The 14,201-nt window shown below is 32.4% G+C and overlaps 1 protein-coding gene across 21 annotated transcripts in view; it reads right to left on the minus strand.

The window, feature by feature from the left end:
- The window catches only part of LOC123677109, a 117,645-nt gene that overhangs the window by 22,139 nt on the left and 81,305 nt on the right, over nt 1–14,201 (minus strand). For 15 of the 21 annotated variants that reach the window (XM_045613596.1, XM_045613608.1, XM_045613597.1 and 12 more), the window contains 7 exons: nt 7,029–7,064; nt 4,322–4,484; nt 3,603–3,705; nt 3,141–3,173; nt 2,881–2,937; nt 1,568–1,614; nt 9–178 (listed from right to left, as the gene is read on the minus strand). In XM_045613596.1, the coding sequence (XP_045469552.1) occupies nt 9–178; nt 1,568–1,614; nt 2,881–2,937; nt 3,141–3,173; nt 3,603–3,705; nt 4,322–4,484; nt 7,029–7,064 (609 nt within the window). The remainder of the gene's footprint in view (nt 1–8; nt 179–1,567; nt 1,615–2,880; nt 2,938–3,140; nt 3,174–3,602; nt 3,706–4,321; nt 4,485–7,028; nt 7,065–14,201) is intronic. The other 6 variants (XM_045613602.1, XM_045613610.1, XM_045613605.1 and 3 more) reach the window with 4 other exon arrangements.

Genomic DNA, 14,201 nt, shown 5'->3' on the forward strand with positions numbered 1-14,201 from the left:
GAACATACCTTTAGGCCGTTCAGGAGCTGGTTTCCTCAGCCCGTGGAGAGGTATGTCACCCCCTTTTTGAATTATTTTGTAAGCTTCTCTTTGATCTGTTGGGCTGATTTGGCTTCCATCGTCTTTTTTTCTGAACACAAGTGTTGAGTCACTTTCGTAACCTGACTCTTTCAATGCTCTGTGAAGAAATAAGTTTGTAGATTTTGCTCTGATTCAATATGAGAATTGAAACACTTTTAATTCTCTAGTATAACTACAAGTTGACACAAAAGAAAGTTTATATTTTTTTTTAGCTTACTGAGTGAACACATGTTTCGGAGGGGCACGAGGAATATGTAATCGGTAGCCTGGCTTTCGAGAATTTAGTCGCTATGGAGCGTTTCTCGAGAGCGGGTCGAGCGTTTTGCGAATTTTACAAAAATGGCAATTCTGAATATAGCGCGGAGAAATGCCTCCAATATTCGAGGGTTTCATCACTTAAATGATGTGCAAGCATTCCTCGCATTTGAAATCAAAAAGTTTGAGACCAAAACCCAGACGACAAAGGTTATTGAGAACGGAAAAGAACGTAGAGTGGGTTGAGCAAGCAAGTGCTTTGAATGTGTATGTTTTTATAGTTTGTCACATATAACGGGTGTGTTTTTTCGAGGTATATAACTTTAAGTTGGCATTACTGTGATTTATTCTCAGTTTGGTTCGGCAATTCATCATGAATAGACTCACGCCTGAACAACGCTTGCAAAGAGTGCAATTTTATTTCGAAAATAATGGTTCTGTGTGGAATATGTATCGCGCACTACGTCCATTAGCGATGAAGCGCACTTCTGGTTGAATGGCTACGTCAACAAACAAAACTGCCACATTTGGAGTGAAGCTAATCCTCAAGTGTATGTCGAAACACCGTTACATCCAGAAAAACTGACTGGTGCGCTTTATGGGCTGGTGGAATCATTGGTCCGTACTTCTTCAAAAACGATGATGGCCAGAACGTTACAGTCAATGGTGATCGGTATAGAGCCATGATTACTAACTTTTTCATTCCTGAATGGAACAACCAAGATGTTCAGGAGCTGTGGTTCCAACAAGGCGGCGCAACATGTAACACAGCTCATGCCACAATCGATTTATTGAAAGACACGTTTGGTGACCGCCTAATTTCACGTTTTGGACCTGTGAATTGGCCTCCAAGATCTTGTGATTTAACACCGCTAGACTACTTTCTGTGGGGCTATGTAAAGTCATTGGTCTATGCGGATAAGCTACAAACCCTTGACCATTTGGAAGACAACATTCGCCGTGTTATTGCCGATATACGGCTACAAATGTTGGAAAAAGTTATCGAAAATTGGACGTCCAGATTGGACTACAACCGAACCAGCCGTGGCGGTCATATGCCAGAAATCATATTTAAAATGTAATGCCACAAGATTTACTTCGGATAAATAAAATTCATGTCAACCGAATAGTCCATCGTTGTTTTATTTCAATTTAAAGTTCTATAGCTCTAAAAAAACACCCTTTATAATCTTTCTTTTGAGATAACTTGTATAAGTTGGTTTGTACTCACTGACTCATGTATCCTTTTGTTATTGGTTTTCTCTCTTCTTCCAATTTCTGAAATACGTATCGTTCAGTTAGTCACCACTTCAAACATTGGATACACATGCTGATAATATTGAAAGAACAAAAATATGCAAAATATCATATCTGGTTATTATCTGATTTTATCATTGAGATTTTTTCACATGATATTTGTAGAATATTCCTATATCATTTTCAAGTCCTGATTAGTATCAATTCAGACTCCAGTTACGTATCGAAAGATGTCAAATCATTTGAAGGTAATAATTTATTTAATTGTATCAAAAACGATTGCAAGTTTTGAGTTATTTAATTTTAGATCGCAGAATATAACACTATATGTGAATTTTTTGAAGTTTTTAAGATTATTTTCAGTGAATACGTCATGATATAGCTAGAAGTAGAGTGACTGTGATAGCTGAGTGGTGATTCTGTAAAAAATGTAGCCATCAACGAAGTTATGCCGAAAAAAATTTTTTGTGATATTTGTCGAAATTCGTCGTTATAGCACGGTGATATCCTTTTAGTTTAAAGTTGACAAAGAAATATTCTCGATTTCTTTTGACATACTATTAGTTTTCAGTGTTTTTACAATGATTTGTTTATAGGAAATGAACCATGTTCAACAAGTACAATGCCTACTTCATTAATTTGGCAATCTGAGATGAAAAAATAAAAATTCACCGAATTCGCATATTAGCAAGGTGCCAATATCATTCAGAATGAAGGCAAACATTTCAAATGAACATCAACTGGACATGCCCTTTTCGGTTTATTATTTCCAATAATAAATTGATAATTAATTGGTATGAGCCATTGATCTCTTACTCTAATAATGATTTATCTCCAGAGATATCTTTCTAGTGAGAAATATGTATTAAAAATGAAAAATTCATAATTTAAAATAACTTTCTTGAGCGAGTTCTGCATCTTAGTTAGAATAATATATATTTATTCCTAAATAATAATAAATTTCGTCATATATACCCAATAACTCAATATATGTATATTAAAATAACTTTGTCAATGAGTTTCAAAAGTATGAATTTCAATTCTGAATTAACTTTTCAATTCAGTGGGTGAAAATTTTAATACACTTAACTGATTTTAATTCAATAATTTGGATATCCTTTGATATATTTATATGATTGAATGAAGTTATATGGAAATAATAAACCTTTGTGTAAAATTCACAGTGTTTCTATGTACCATTCGATTCCTGTTTCATTCATGCAAGTGGAAACATGCAAATATTTCCATGGTTTCACGTCCAATTTAAAATTTATCATGCGTTCTTACTGTATCGATAATCGGCATAGTTCTGAGACTTTCAAAACCTTCTACATCATCCATCCACTTGTAGAATAAATGAAAAATGGAAAGCTGTTAGTTACAGAAAGCCCCACATTTACGAAAAATGAGAATGAACATCGAAATAATAGGGGAATTTGAAGAATTCAAACATGATATATTTTACAAAAATGTTCATTTTCATTTTCATGGAAAAATAGGGGAGGGAATATGAGATTATTACACAAAAAATAACTGATTATTCGTACCCCATCAAATATGTCCATGACTTCGTCCCACCACTAGAAAAAAATTGTACATTTTTAGCAACATAAGCTGGTGCGAAATATATTAATTCTAGACAAAAAGTTAATTATATACAGAAGATGCCAATTCTACATTCCTAAATATATGAAAGAACGAAGTATTCATTCACAGAGATTAATTATTTGATAAAATACAAATTGATTTAATGCAGCACTTCAAATCAGTATAAAGCATTCTTTGTCTACTTTCGTGATAGCAGAAAGAAGAAATGAACTCTTTTAAATCAAATCAAATTTATTTCACAAATAGTTCTGTGATAAATAGCAATTTATTTAATTTCTTCAAAAATCTTGGGAAATTGTAAATTTTTATTCGGTGTATCAAACAATCTCTGGAAAAATTAATGAATAACTCCTTCTTTCACCTAATGTAGGTCATCCATATAATTATAGTGATATAGGTACCTTTTTGGATTCTTGTTCTGATATAGAAGAGCGACCTGGTATATAGTTTTCTATCCTTCCTGGATTCATCTTAGATCCCAAAGAATAATCGGAGGCAGATGTCCTGGGGAAAATATAATTTTCCTGATATATGTATAAAAGAGGATCTATGGATATTATGCAAGGGCATCACGTTCAAACGACTGCACCAAATTGGATAGTTCTTTTTTTTTTGTTGTGTTCATTACTTTCATGATAAGGTTTATACAACAAAATATTCTCGAAAAAAATTGCACGGAAAAAAACAAAAAAGGGTTTCCTTTATCTCCGACCGAGCGAACAATCTCAGGGTATAATTTGACACTTCCAAGGATGTATTTTGTGTTGCCTGACAGAACGTGCGAAGACGGGGCGGGCAGCTAGTAAAACATAAAAATTGATTGGAGAAAAATTTGATTCCACAATTAATGAATTCAACTAGAGCTGGCCGATCTACCTTGTTGGTAAATCTGTCATATCTGTCAATCTGTTGGTAGATCTGTCATAATTTTTCATCACCCCCTGAAGTTTGTCGCACTTATTCAATAACACATATTATCGATTGCTTATTTCTTAGGAGCTCGTTACTCAAAAAATTTTCTATGTTTATTAATGTGAAAAAGATTGTTCCAAGTACGTTATTTTTTCCTTTGATAAATATCACTGTTCCTTGAAGTGAAATGAAGAATAGTGGTACTTACTTCCAATGAGCATTTCTGGGCATTGTAGATGTTGCGAAATTTTGTTTTTCATTTGCAGGCATTCTCCGTCTATCTAAAGTAGCGTATTTATAGTCCATTTGATCACTGTCATAAGTCCCTGGTTCTGGTTCAGAAAGATATCCAGAAATGTAGGGATACTGGGCTGTGAAAAAGAAATGGTGATATCTAAAACGTTTCACTATCAGAACTTGAATATGATTAGTTAGTTGATTGTTCTAATCATGAGATGCACTTGTATATTGGGAATGCTATCTAATTTGTTTTTGTGTCTAATGAATATATTGATAAGAAGCCAATTATTTTTTTTATTGCTACTCCGTTTAATTAATGTTTTCGAAATGCGAGTTGATTTTAATCCTGTACTTGTACTAACATCTGTAGTAATTCCTGACTTTCTTTTAAGTCTATTTACTTTACTTTCAGGATCGGGGGTCATTTAGGATATTAATATTTTTGACGAACGAATGATTAGAAACTTACTTCGAATAGGAATAAAATGTATTTTTCGAAAGGTAATCAAAAATCAATAAAACGACGATTCTATTCCATTGGTGTTATTTGAAATGAAGGGAGAATTTGAACAATTTTTGTATAATAACTTTATCTATCTCTAATCATTCAACTATGAAATTTGACTACGATAGAAACTTAAAAAAGTATCTATTAATTTGGAGATACTGTTTCTGATTGACCTAATTATTTTATTCAGATATTAGTGTTTGACGAATCAAGCATAAACATGATGTTGTCAACTTCCCATTATCGAGTGCACATTAGGGTAAGATCAGTTAAAAAAAGAATGTGGTTCACGAATTTCCCTTTAAATGATTTTCAAATTAATATGAGAAATATCAACGCAAATAGCTACAGTAAACACCAAACATCAACAAATTCACCTGAGAACCTTGAGATAAGAACTCAATATTTAGAACTACATATTCGTATACACGAAATTCTCGAAGTTGTTTGTATGCGAGATGATATCGAGCTACTGAAATGTGAAAAAATGTGGGGAAACAGAATGATTTATTCATGGTTTTATCAGAACCAATGAGTTGGAAGGTCGATTTTTCGTAGATTAGTCGTAAGAAGTATATCAATTGCTCAATTACGGGATTTAGAACTGATTCGTGAAGATGTCAATTTGATATTTCGGTAAGATCAGACGATATTTTGAAGTTAGTATGAAAACATTCGAATACATTAATTCGATCTGATTTTTGCAATATAGGATATTCAGAAAAATATTTCGGAATTACAACGACGTAATTTGAAAATTCGCATTTGTTTTTGGTCAATGTGAACCAGTTCTTTGGGGTCTTAGTTAAAAAATACGTAAAGCGGTTGCAGCAGGATACCATTACTTGCCATATGGCTGGATAAATAGTCTTACACGAGTTTATTCTCAATTACGTGATTTATCAGTTCAATGATAAGATTTGCCTCTTATAATTTGACTAATTTGAATTTTTTGGTGTCGGTTATTTAAAGTCACATGTTTATTTCAATAAGACATCGAAGCATTGAAGGCAAAAAGCAGACACTGCATCAATAAACTTTATTGAAAAGTGCGCATGTGCTAGCAAATTCACAAAACAATAATATGTGAGGGGCAATACTTCATAACCTAATTAATATATTACAATGCTTCGCTACAAAAACTATTAAAAAACTTTTATTGAGCTGCACTCTTTCTTTCTATTTGAGATTGTAGTAATGATTACGTAAGTAAGTTGTGAATGAAAGCTGCAAAAATTTCGAATATTCTAAATTATACAAGAAATTGTGGATAATCACGATGAATATGTGACGATGATTATAATAATAATAGCAACCACCTAAATGATTATGTTACTCAATGAAAGATATTGCTGTTAGTGGTCAGAGCTGAATTTTATTCCTCAACCTCAGAAAAATATTGTTAAATAAATGTCATAGTACGAGAAATATGCGAAATATTAGTAGGAGTAGTAGTACGATATTCTGCTGTAATATTTTTTTCATTTATTTCCATACATTAAAATCTAAGAACGTTCCTCATGATGTACTAATTTTATACAATTTATTGAGTTATAAATTTACGACAATCGTTTTTCCTAATAAGTATGAAAAATCTGTTACCTACGCAAAAATGAGAGAAGTACTGAGGTAGGTATTTTGTGCATATACAGGGTGTTCCACTAACCACTATTGGCGTGACACTCTATTATGGTTAAGCGCTGAAATTTTCTAGTTTTTTTTCGACACATTAGCATAAGGCTACATTTGGATGGTAAATAAAAAGGATCACAATAAACCATGAAAATATATTTTGTTGAAATTTTTTTTTCTACAGGGAAGGCAATAAATTGTTCTTTACAAATGAATTTTTTATATTCTTCAGCAAAATCTCACGAATATGCGATACCTAACATGTAAAAAGAACAGGAAAATAATTGTTGTCCCTTTGTTCGTTGTTTAATCTTGATTTCATTTTCCTCATACACCTGTAGTGAGTGGTCTACTATCGTTAATTTATTGATATGCTTTATAAATAGTCCTTTGATTTACAATGGCTGATTCTAATCTGGATTAGGATCGAAATAAATAATTCATATATGTATACAATTAGTACATAGCAGTGGCGTGTCAGTTGAAGCGATGCAGTCAAGCAAAACAATCGAGATATTGAAAAATTTAATTATACCTCTCCGGGGTTTGTAGCGTACTGTGACAAATTCGTCTGCAATGGAAATTCAGTAATCTAAGTATATATAAAACCGCTTGCACATATACGTCAAACTTTAAACGTAAAATCACAGCCCAAACGGGACCATCTAGAGCAAAAATGACAAGAATAAGACCCCCCTCAAAATCGTCTGGAGATCCCGGGAAAAATCCCAAACCTTCGATTCTCCTCGCGGTTTTCGAGTATACGGGGTGTTTCGGATCATTTTGACATTTCAAGTCCCATATTTCTGTGGTATCTGTGGACAATTTGACTGTCAGTGTCATGTTAATAATAAATATTCCATTTCGATATATGAAAGTTCTTGAGAAGTTTGCAGTTTCCAAAATTGTTATTCTTTAAATAAATGCCGACAGATAAAATGCAAAGTCTTCGGCGAATTGAAAATTCGATAGATATTTGTCAAAATTTTGAAATGAACATTGATATCATCGAATGCATTTTCAGTTCAGGTTCGTTTGAAGGGTTTGTATAATTATTGATTGCATTGGATGAATGTTACTTTATTTCAGGAATTTTTCGTTTATTTTCCACAAACTATAAAACTACATTCTCTTTCGTGAGAATTTGAATCTATTGCGACAGAAGATGGAACTACAAAAGAGAACAGAAGCTTCATCTGATCATGTATTAAACAGATAGAAAAACTCCTTATAGATAATTCACAATTGGCTTTATTACTGGAAAAAGAGCCAAGTTAGTCAGATGACATTCAAAAATTTCCATGTGTTTTTTGAATATCTAAAATATACACTTTTACGACTGAAGAGTGCAAAAATATAAGTGACCTATCAGTTTTTGAAGAATTTGAGTGCAGTGCTGTTGAATTTATAATGAAGAAATCAAATCGTTGTGAAATCTTTCATACGAATAATTTCAACCATATATACCCTGTTATATTATCATAATATTATTTGTCGTTCAACTGAAACCTTGGAAATTAAGAGACTCTCAAACTTATTTGTTATTCTTTAAATAAATGCCGACAGATAAAATGCAAAGTCTTCGGCGAATTGAAAATTCGATAGATATTTGTCAAAATTTTGAAATGAACATTGATATCATCGAATGCATTTTCAGTTCAGGTTCGTTTGAAGGGTTTGTATAATTATTGATTGCATTGGATGAATGTTACTTTATTTCAGGAATTTTTCGTTTATTTTCCACAAACTATAAAACTACATTCTCTTTCGTGAGAATTTGAATCTATTGCGACAGAAGATGGAACTACAAAAGAGAACAGAAGCTTCATCTGATCATGTATTAAACAGATAGAAAAACTCCTTATAGATAATTCACAATTGGCTTTATTACTGGAAAAAGAGCCAAGTTAGTCAGATGACATTCAAAAATTTCCATGTGTTTTTTGAATATCTAAAATATACACTTTTACGACTGAAGAGTGCAAAAATATAAGTGACCTATCAGTTTTTGAAGAATTTGAGTGCAGTGCTGTTGAATTTATAATGAAGAAATCAAATCGTTGTGAAATCTTTCATACGAATAATTTCAACCATATATACCCTGTTATATTATCATAATATTATTTGTCGTTCAACTGAAACCTTGGAAATTAAGAGACTCTCAAACTTATAACCCGATTTCTCAAAAAGGTTCTACCTAGATATTAAATTTGCTCATGAGGTAACATAAGCTATGGGTATTCGAAAGGCAAGTCTATTCATTCTGTCTCTTTTCAGGTTGTTCATTTATAGCTATACTATATACATATATAAAATCAGTTCGAATTTTTCACTGAACTACTAGTCAAAATGTTACAACAGAAATAAAATTTGAAGGATCATTCAGTATATGAAGAATTTTGACATGGCAGTTACTTTCGAAATTGGTATAAATTTTCCAGCAATTCAATGTAGGTATAAAATACTTTAAAAGGTAACTATTTATTAATACCTGCCATGTCATGAATGAATGATTAAACTTTTATAAAAATGTATATACCTATTATTACAACTCTCTTTTGTTGAATCAAATTTCAATTAAGTTTTCAAAGGAGTTTTCATATGTTTACAATTAGACATGTTGAATTATTGCAATACATATTTGAAGAATATAAACTACCTTTTTCATAATTTCTAGTGATATTCATCCCTAAACATTTTTAGCTTTCCCTAAATTCTTTATGATAAAATTATCACTTAAATTTTCTATCAGATATATTCATTCAGAATTAACATTTGTTAAAACAAAAAAGTCATCCAAGTACAATGCAACAACAGTTAGCAAGTTATTTTTTGATTTTATGTAAATACAATGCTCAATTGTTGATCTTTTTCAACTAATATCTGTCAAAATTTCATTTACTATATATATTGCCCTGTTCAATTTACTTCTGAGTAAAACCCAGAGCTACAAGCTTGCTCAATAACGTAACGAACCATCACGATTAAGCTTGAATTCAGCTGTCCTCCACTGAATCAGAATTATCTAGTGAAATTTCTATATCATCTCTTATCTATGATAACTACATCGCGACTGGTATTAATGAAATTGTTACCTGTATCCCTTTGATCATTCACCAGAACCCACAAAAATCATTTTTGTCCATATACCTTCAAGAAATATGCAACAGAAGAGCACAGATTACGGATAACATCCGGATAATTAATTACGGATAATATCCGTAATCTGTGCAGAAGAGTATGCAAAATTCATCGATACAATTTTCAGATTCTAAAAACGCCTTAGTTCTTCAGGAATGTCCAATTGGTCTTTCAATATTATAAATTATGGAAAATAACCTACTATTAACCAAATTTTTAGATTTCAAAAGGTGTCCTTCCTTGTATTCTAAATATATACACCCTATATAATTGTTGATCGAATATTGTATTTCCTAATAAATTATGAAATAGAAGTATAATTTGTTGCTCAACTGAAAAAAGTATTGATGAACCTCGGAAATGAGGGACTTCTTATAACCTGATTTCTCAAAGAATATATGATATTATTACGATTGTTTGTAAGGCAACATTAGCCATGGGTTTTTGAAAGGTAGATCTATTCATTCTGCCCCTTTTCAGTTTATTATAGCTATACTGAATATTCCTAAAACAAAATTTCACCGTAGGTCTTTTCATAGATCTTATCGAATGATTATGTAAATTCAATATTTGTCAAAACTGAAAATAAACATTGAATGCAGTTTCTTTTTCAGGTAGTATTTCTATTGACTGATAATAACTCTCACATTTTGATTATGCATTTTTCCCAAACTTTTTAAAAAAGAAAGAAATTGCCATTTCTAGAGAAATGAGAATTTCAAAATGTCTAATTACTACTTTAAATATATGCACCCTATATAATTGTTGATCAAATATTGTGTATTTCTTTACAAATTAGTTAATAATTTGAAGCTTTAATCTCAATTTTCAGACTTGAATTGGTCCAACATCTTTAGATACTTCTAATTGATATTCGACAAATAAATATCCTGTATAATTATCCATCCAAACGAAAATAATCCATCTTCTGAAAAGAAAAACAATGTTTACTATATAGAATTAATTTTAATAATGATTCAAAAGTGATGAAATTTTGCAGACTTACTTATTTTGGGTCTTAGATCACAAATCCGCTGTCATAAATTCCTCAATCCAGCTAGTTTTTTTTTTTTTAATTGTGAAATTGGCTTAATGAAGGTGAGGTTATCCACATTAATAGCTGGTTTTCTTGTATTTTATTAACTGATTCTCGTTAGAAATGATTAATTAATCACAATTCAAGCTTTCCCTGAAATAAAAATGCCTTTTTTTCGTCAAAATCGATGGTTTTATCGATTGTTTATATATGGCGGCGGCCATCATGTTTAATACGTAACGTGTGTCAGACGCATAGACCTAATATTAGGTCTAATAATCTGCAACGTTGCCTGTATGCCAGATCTTCTTGATGGGATCGGTTTTTTACTTGGTGGAAATTCATATTAATAGATTGTTTGAGATTATGACGTATTATAAAACTGTATGGAAACTCATAATTTTCGCACAGCTATTCGAGCAGAAAATTCGGCAAGTTTATTTCCGTGATGAATAAATGGTAGTTCATATGGTGTTATTCCGGTTTTTTCGATATTGGCATCGGATTCAGTTTAGTCCTCCTGAACATATACAGGGACATTGATGTTGACGACGAAACTGTGATTACAATATTTTCAAGGGTTCACAGACCAAATTAGATTTTGTGTTATACTTGCCAATTGTCTTCTTTTTTTTCTTATGAAACAATAGATTTACTATTTTTTTTAAATTTCTACCTGAATGGCTAAAATCGTAATAAGTAAATAAATATATTATAATATAACAAATACATAAGCGCACAAATTTTTTTACCGAAATTTTAGGCTTTATTGTAAAACACTGGTTATACATTTATGATTCGAAATATTGCCCATCGCTGATCACTATACTTTCTCACATCTTTCGGGCAGCGTACGAATTGAAAAAACTGGTCATCTTTTGAAGCGATCCACGAATCGATCCAAGTTTTTAATTCTTCATAAGATAGGTCAGCTGGTCAGCCAGGCTGTGTGCTATTGATCGAAACAAGTGATAGTCCGAGGGAGCAACGTCTGCAGAATACGTTGGGTGAGGTAGGAATTCCCATTTCAACTTTTTCAAGTATATCTTGACTTTCGCAACATGGAGTCGAGCATTGTCATGCAGTAAAACCAATTCATCTACTCTCTCGTCGTATTGCGGCGGTTTTTCTCTCAATTGATTGCGTTCAATAACGATCGCCTGTGATCGTTTCAGTCGGTTTTAACAACTCATAATACACTACGCCGAGCTGGTCCCACCAAATACTGAGCATGACCTTAGAACCGAGAATATTCGGTTTAGCCGTCGACGTGGAAGCATGGCCGGGATATCCACATGATTTTATGTGCTTGGGATTATCGTAATGAACCCGTTTTTCGTCTCCAGTCCCAATCCGATGCAGAAATTCCTTCCGTCTTTGCCTCGAAAGCAGCTGTTCACAAACAAACAAACTCCGTTCAAACACCTCCCGGCTTCAACTCGTACGACACCCACTTTTCTTGTTTCTGAATCATTCCTATGACTTTCAGGCGTTTTGAAATGGCTTGTAGTCCTAATGATCCTGTCAACTATTGTTGCGTTTGAAATGAGTCTTGATCAAGTATTGCCTCCAATTCTGCATCTTCAAAAACCTTCTCTCTTCCACCGCGATGCTGGTCTTCGACATCAAAATCACCATTCTTGAAGCGTTGAAACCACTCTCGGCACGTTCTTTCACTAATAGCGGCCTCACCATAGGTATTTGAGAGCATTCGATGAGCCTCAGCCGCAGATTTATTCATATTTCAGTAGAAAATTAAAACCTCCCTCAAATGACGAGAATTTGGCTCGTAAGCTGACATGGTTAATCGTGAATAACTTTATGATGCAGACACAAATCGACTAACATGTCGATGGCGTTATGTTCACAAATAACTAAACTTATTGTATGACATCTACGATATATTCATTTCGACTACCACTTACCGTTACAGCCAGCTATTGCAAAACGGCAGGACCAAAGTTGTACGCCTAAATCTAAAATTTCGGAATATGAAATTGTTCAGCTAAAATATTTTCGAAGTTCAGGCGCTTCCGGTTATATAAGAATTAAAAAAATTTTTTTCAAAACAAACTTTTTTTTCATTTTATATGTCTCAGATATTATCGAGATTTCCATTCTCAATTACTCTTTGCTAAAATTATTGTGTTAGTCCTCATACTTTTCAAAATATCAAGGAAAAACCGTAAAAAAGAGAGAATTTCCTTAGTCACAATTACCTGAATTATTTTTACTGTGAATATCCTATGCCTATTTCAATTCACTTTCTCAAACTAAAATGATGTTGGAACATCGTGCATATCTTGAATTTGAGAAATATCATCACAGGGTGTTTCAAATATTGTGCCAAAAATTGTGAACAAACTTTGATCATAACTTTCGATTTTCAAATTAGAACCCTATTTTTTTGTGATTTCGCTGGATTCTACGGTAAAAAATAAGGGTAGTGTCCAAACATAATTATGCTCTCAAATTCAATAAGTCAAGATTTTATGAATTTATGTTATACGTAGGGTCAATTTTATTCGATCTGTTTCCAGACAGACTAGCAATAATACTCTATGACCATAGAAATACAAATATCTAATTACTTTACATGTGACAGGTATTTTCATTATCAAAGCTTCACTAATTTGATTTCACGAATTGAATTTCCGATATTCAAATGACAAAATTCTGGATATACTTTTCTCTAATTAAGTGGCAAATCAGTTCTTTCCGGCACATTTTGTGGAACAAAATAGACTGGAACGGATTTATCTATTATTTGTAAAATTTGTGATACAGAAAACTGTTCTGCCAACCAACATTTTTCAATGCAAAAATCACTAATAGATATTTATGGAAATTTCCGTCAATTTCAATAAAAAGGCAGTGAATTCGGGAACATAATGTTTAAAACTCGTACAGAAGGCTCATTCTACCACTCGGTCATTTTGAACTCTTGGAAGAATATCAATAAGTTCTGCACTTGTATTATAAATATCTAATTCCATATTCACGATGAATGCAATAGAATTATTGGTAGAACTCATCAAATTTTAAATCAGAAATTTCCTCATCTTCTTGAAAGGATGTTGCATACTTCATGAATATCCATTATACTGGATGGAGTACCTACCTAGAAGAAAAAAACCTCTACCTACCAAATGAAATAAAATCATGCAGGACTCCTGTGTGCCAATTCTATTCATATGAAAAAGCGGTAGAATACATTTTATGAATTCAGGAAAAAATCAGCGTGGTGATGAAAAGGGAGTAACAGAAAGTTTGAAACATCCTTCCGAATTATCTTCTCGTCAATTGGTGGTAAATGTGGATATTTCTGATTGAATGCTCGACAAGTTCTCGAAACAATTCTGTTGCATTCACCGTTGATATGGAATAGATCCAGAATTTCATTATTTGAATAACGGGGATTCATATCGTCAAATTATAATCTACTAGATTCAATAATGAGTACACCTGTCACTTTGAAATAATTGAATATTTGAAACGCACTCTAGAAACAGATTGAATGAAATTGACCCT

The sequence above is a fragment of the Harmonia axyridis genome, chromosome 3 (genome assembly GCF_914767665.1).
Source record: "Harmonia axyridis chromosome 3, icHarAxyr1.1, whole genome shotgun sequence".
In the NCBI taxonomy this organism is placed as follows: Eukaryota; Metazoa; Arthropoda; class Insecta; order Coleoptera; family Coccinellidae; genus Harmonia; species Harmonia axyridis.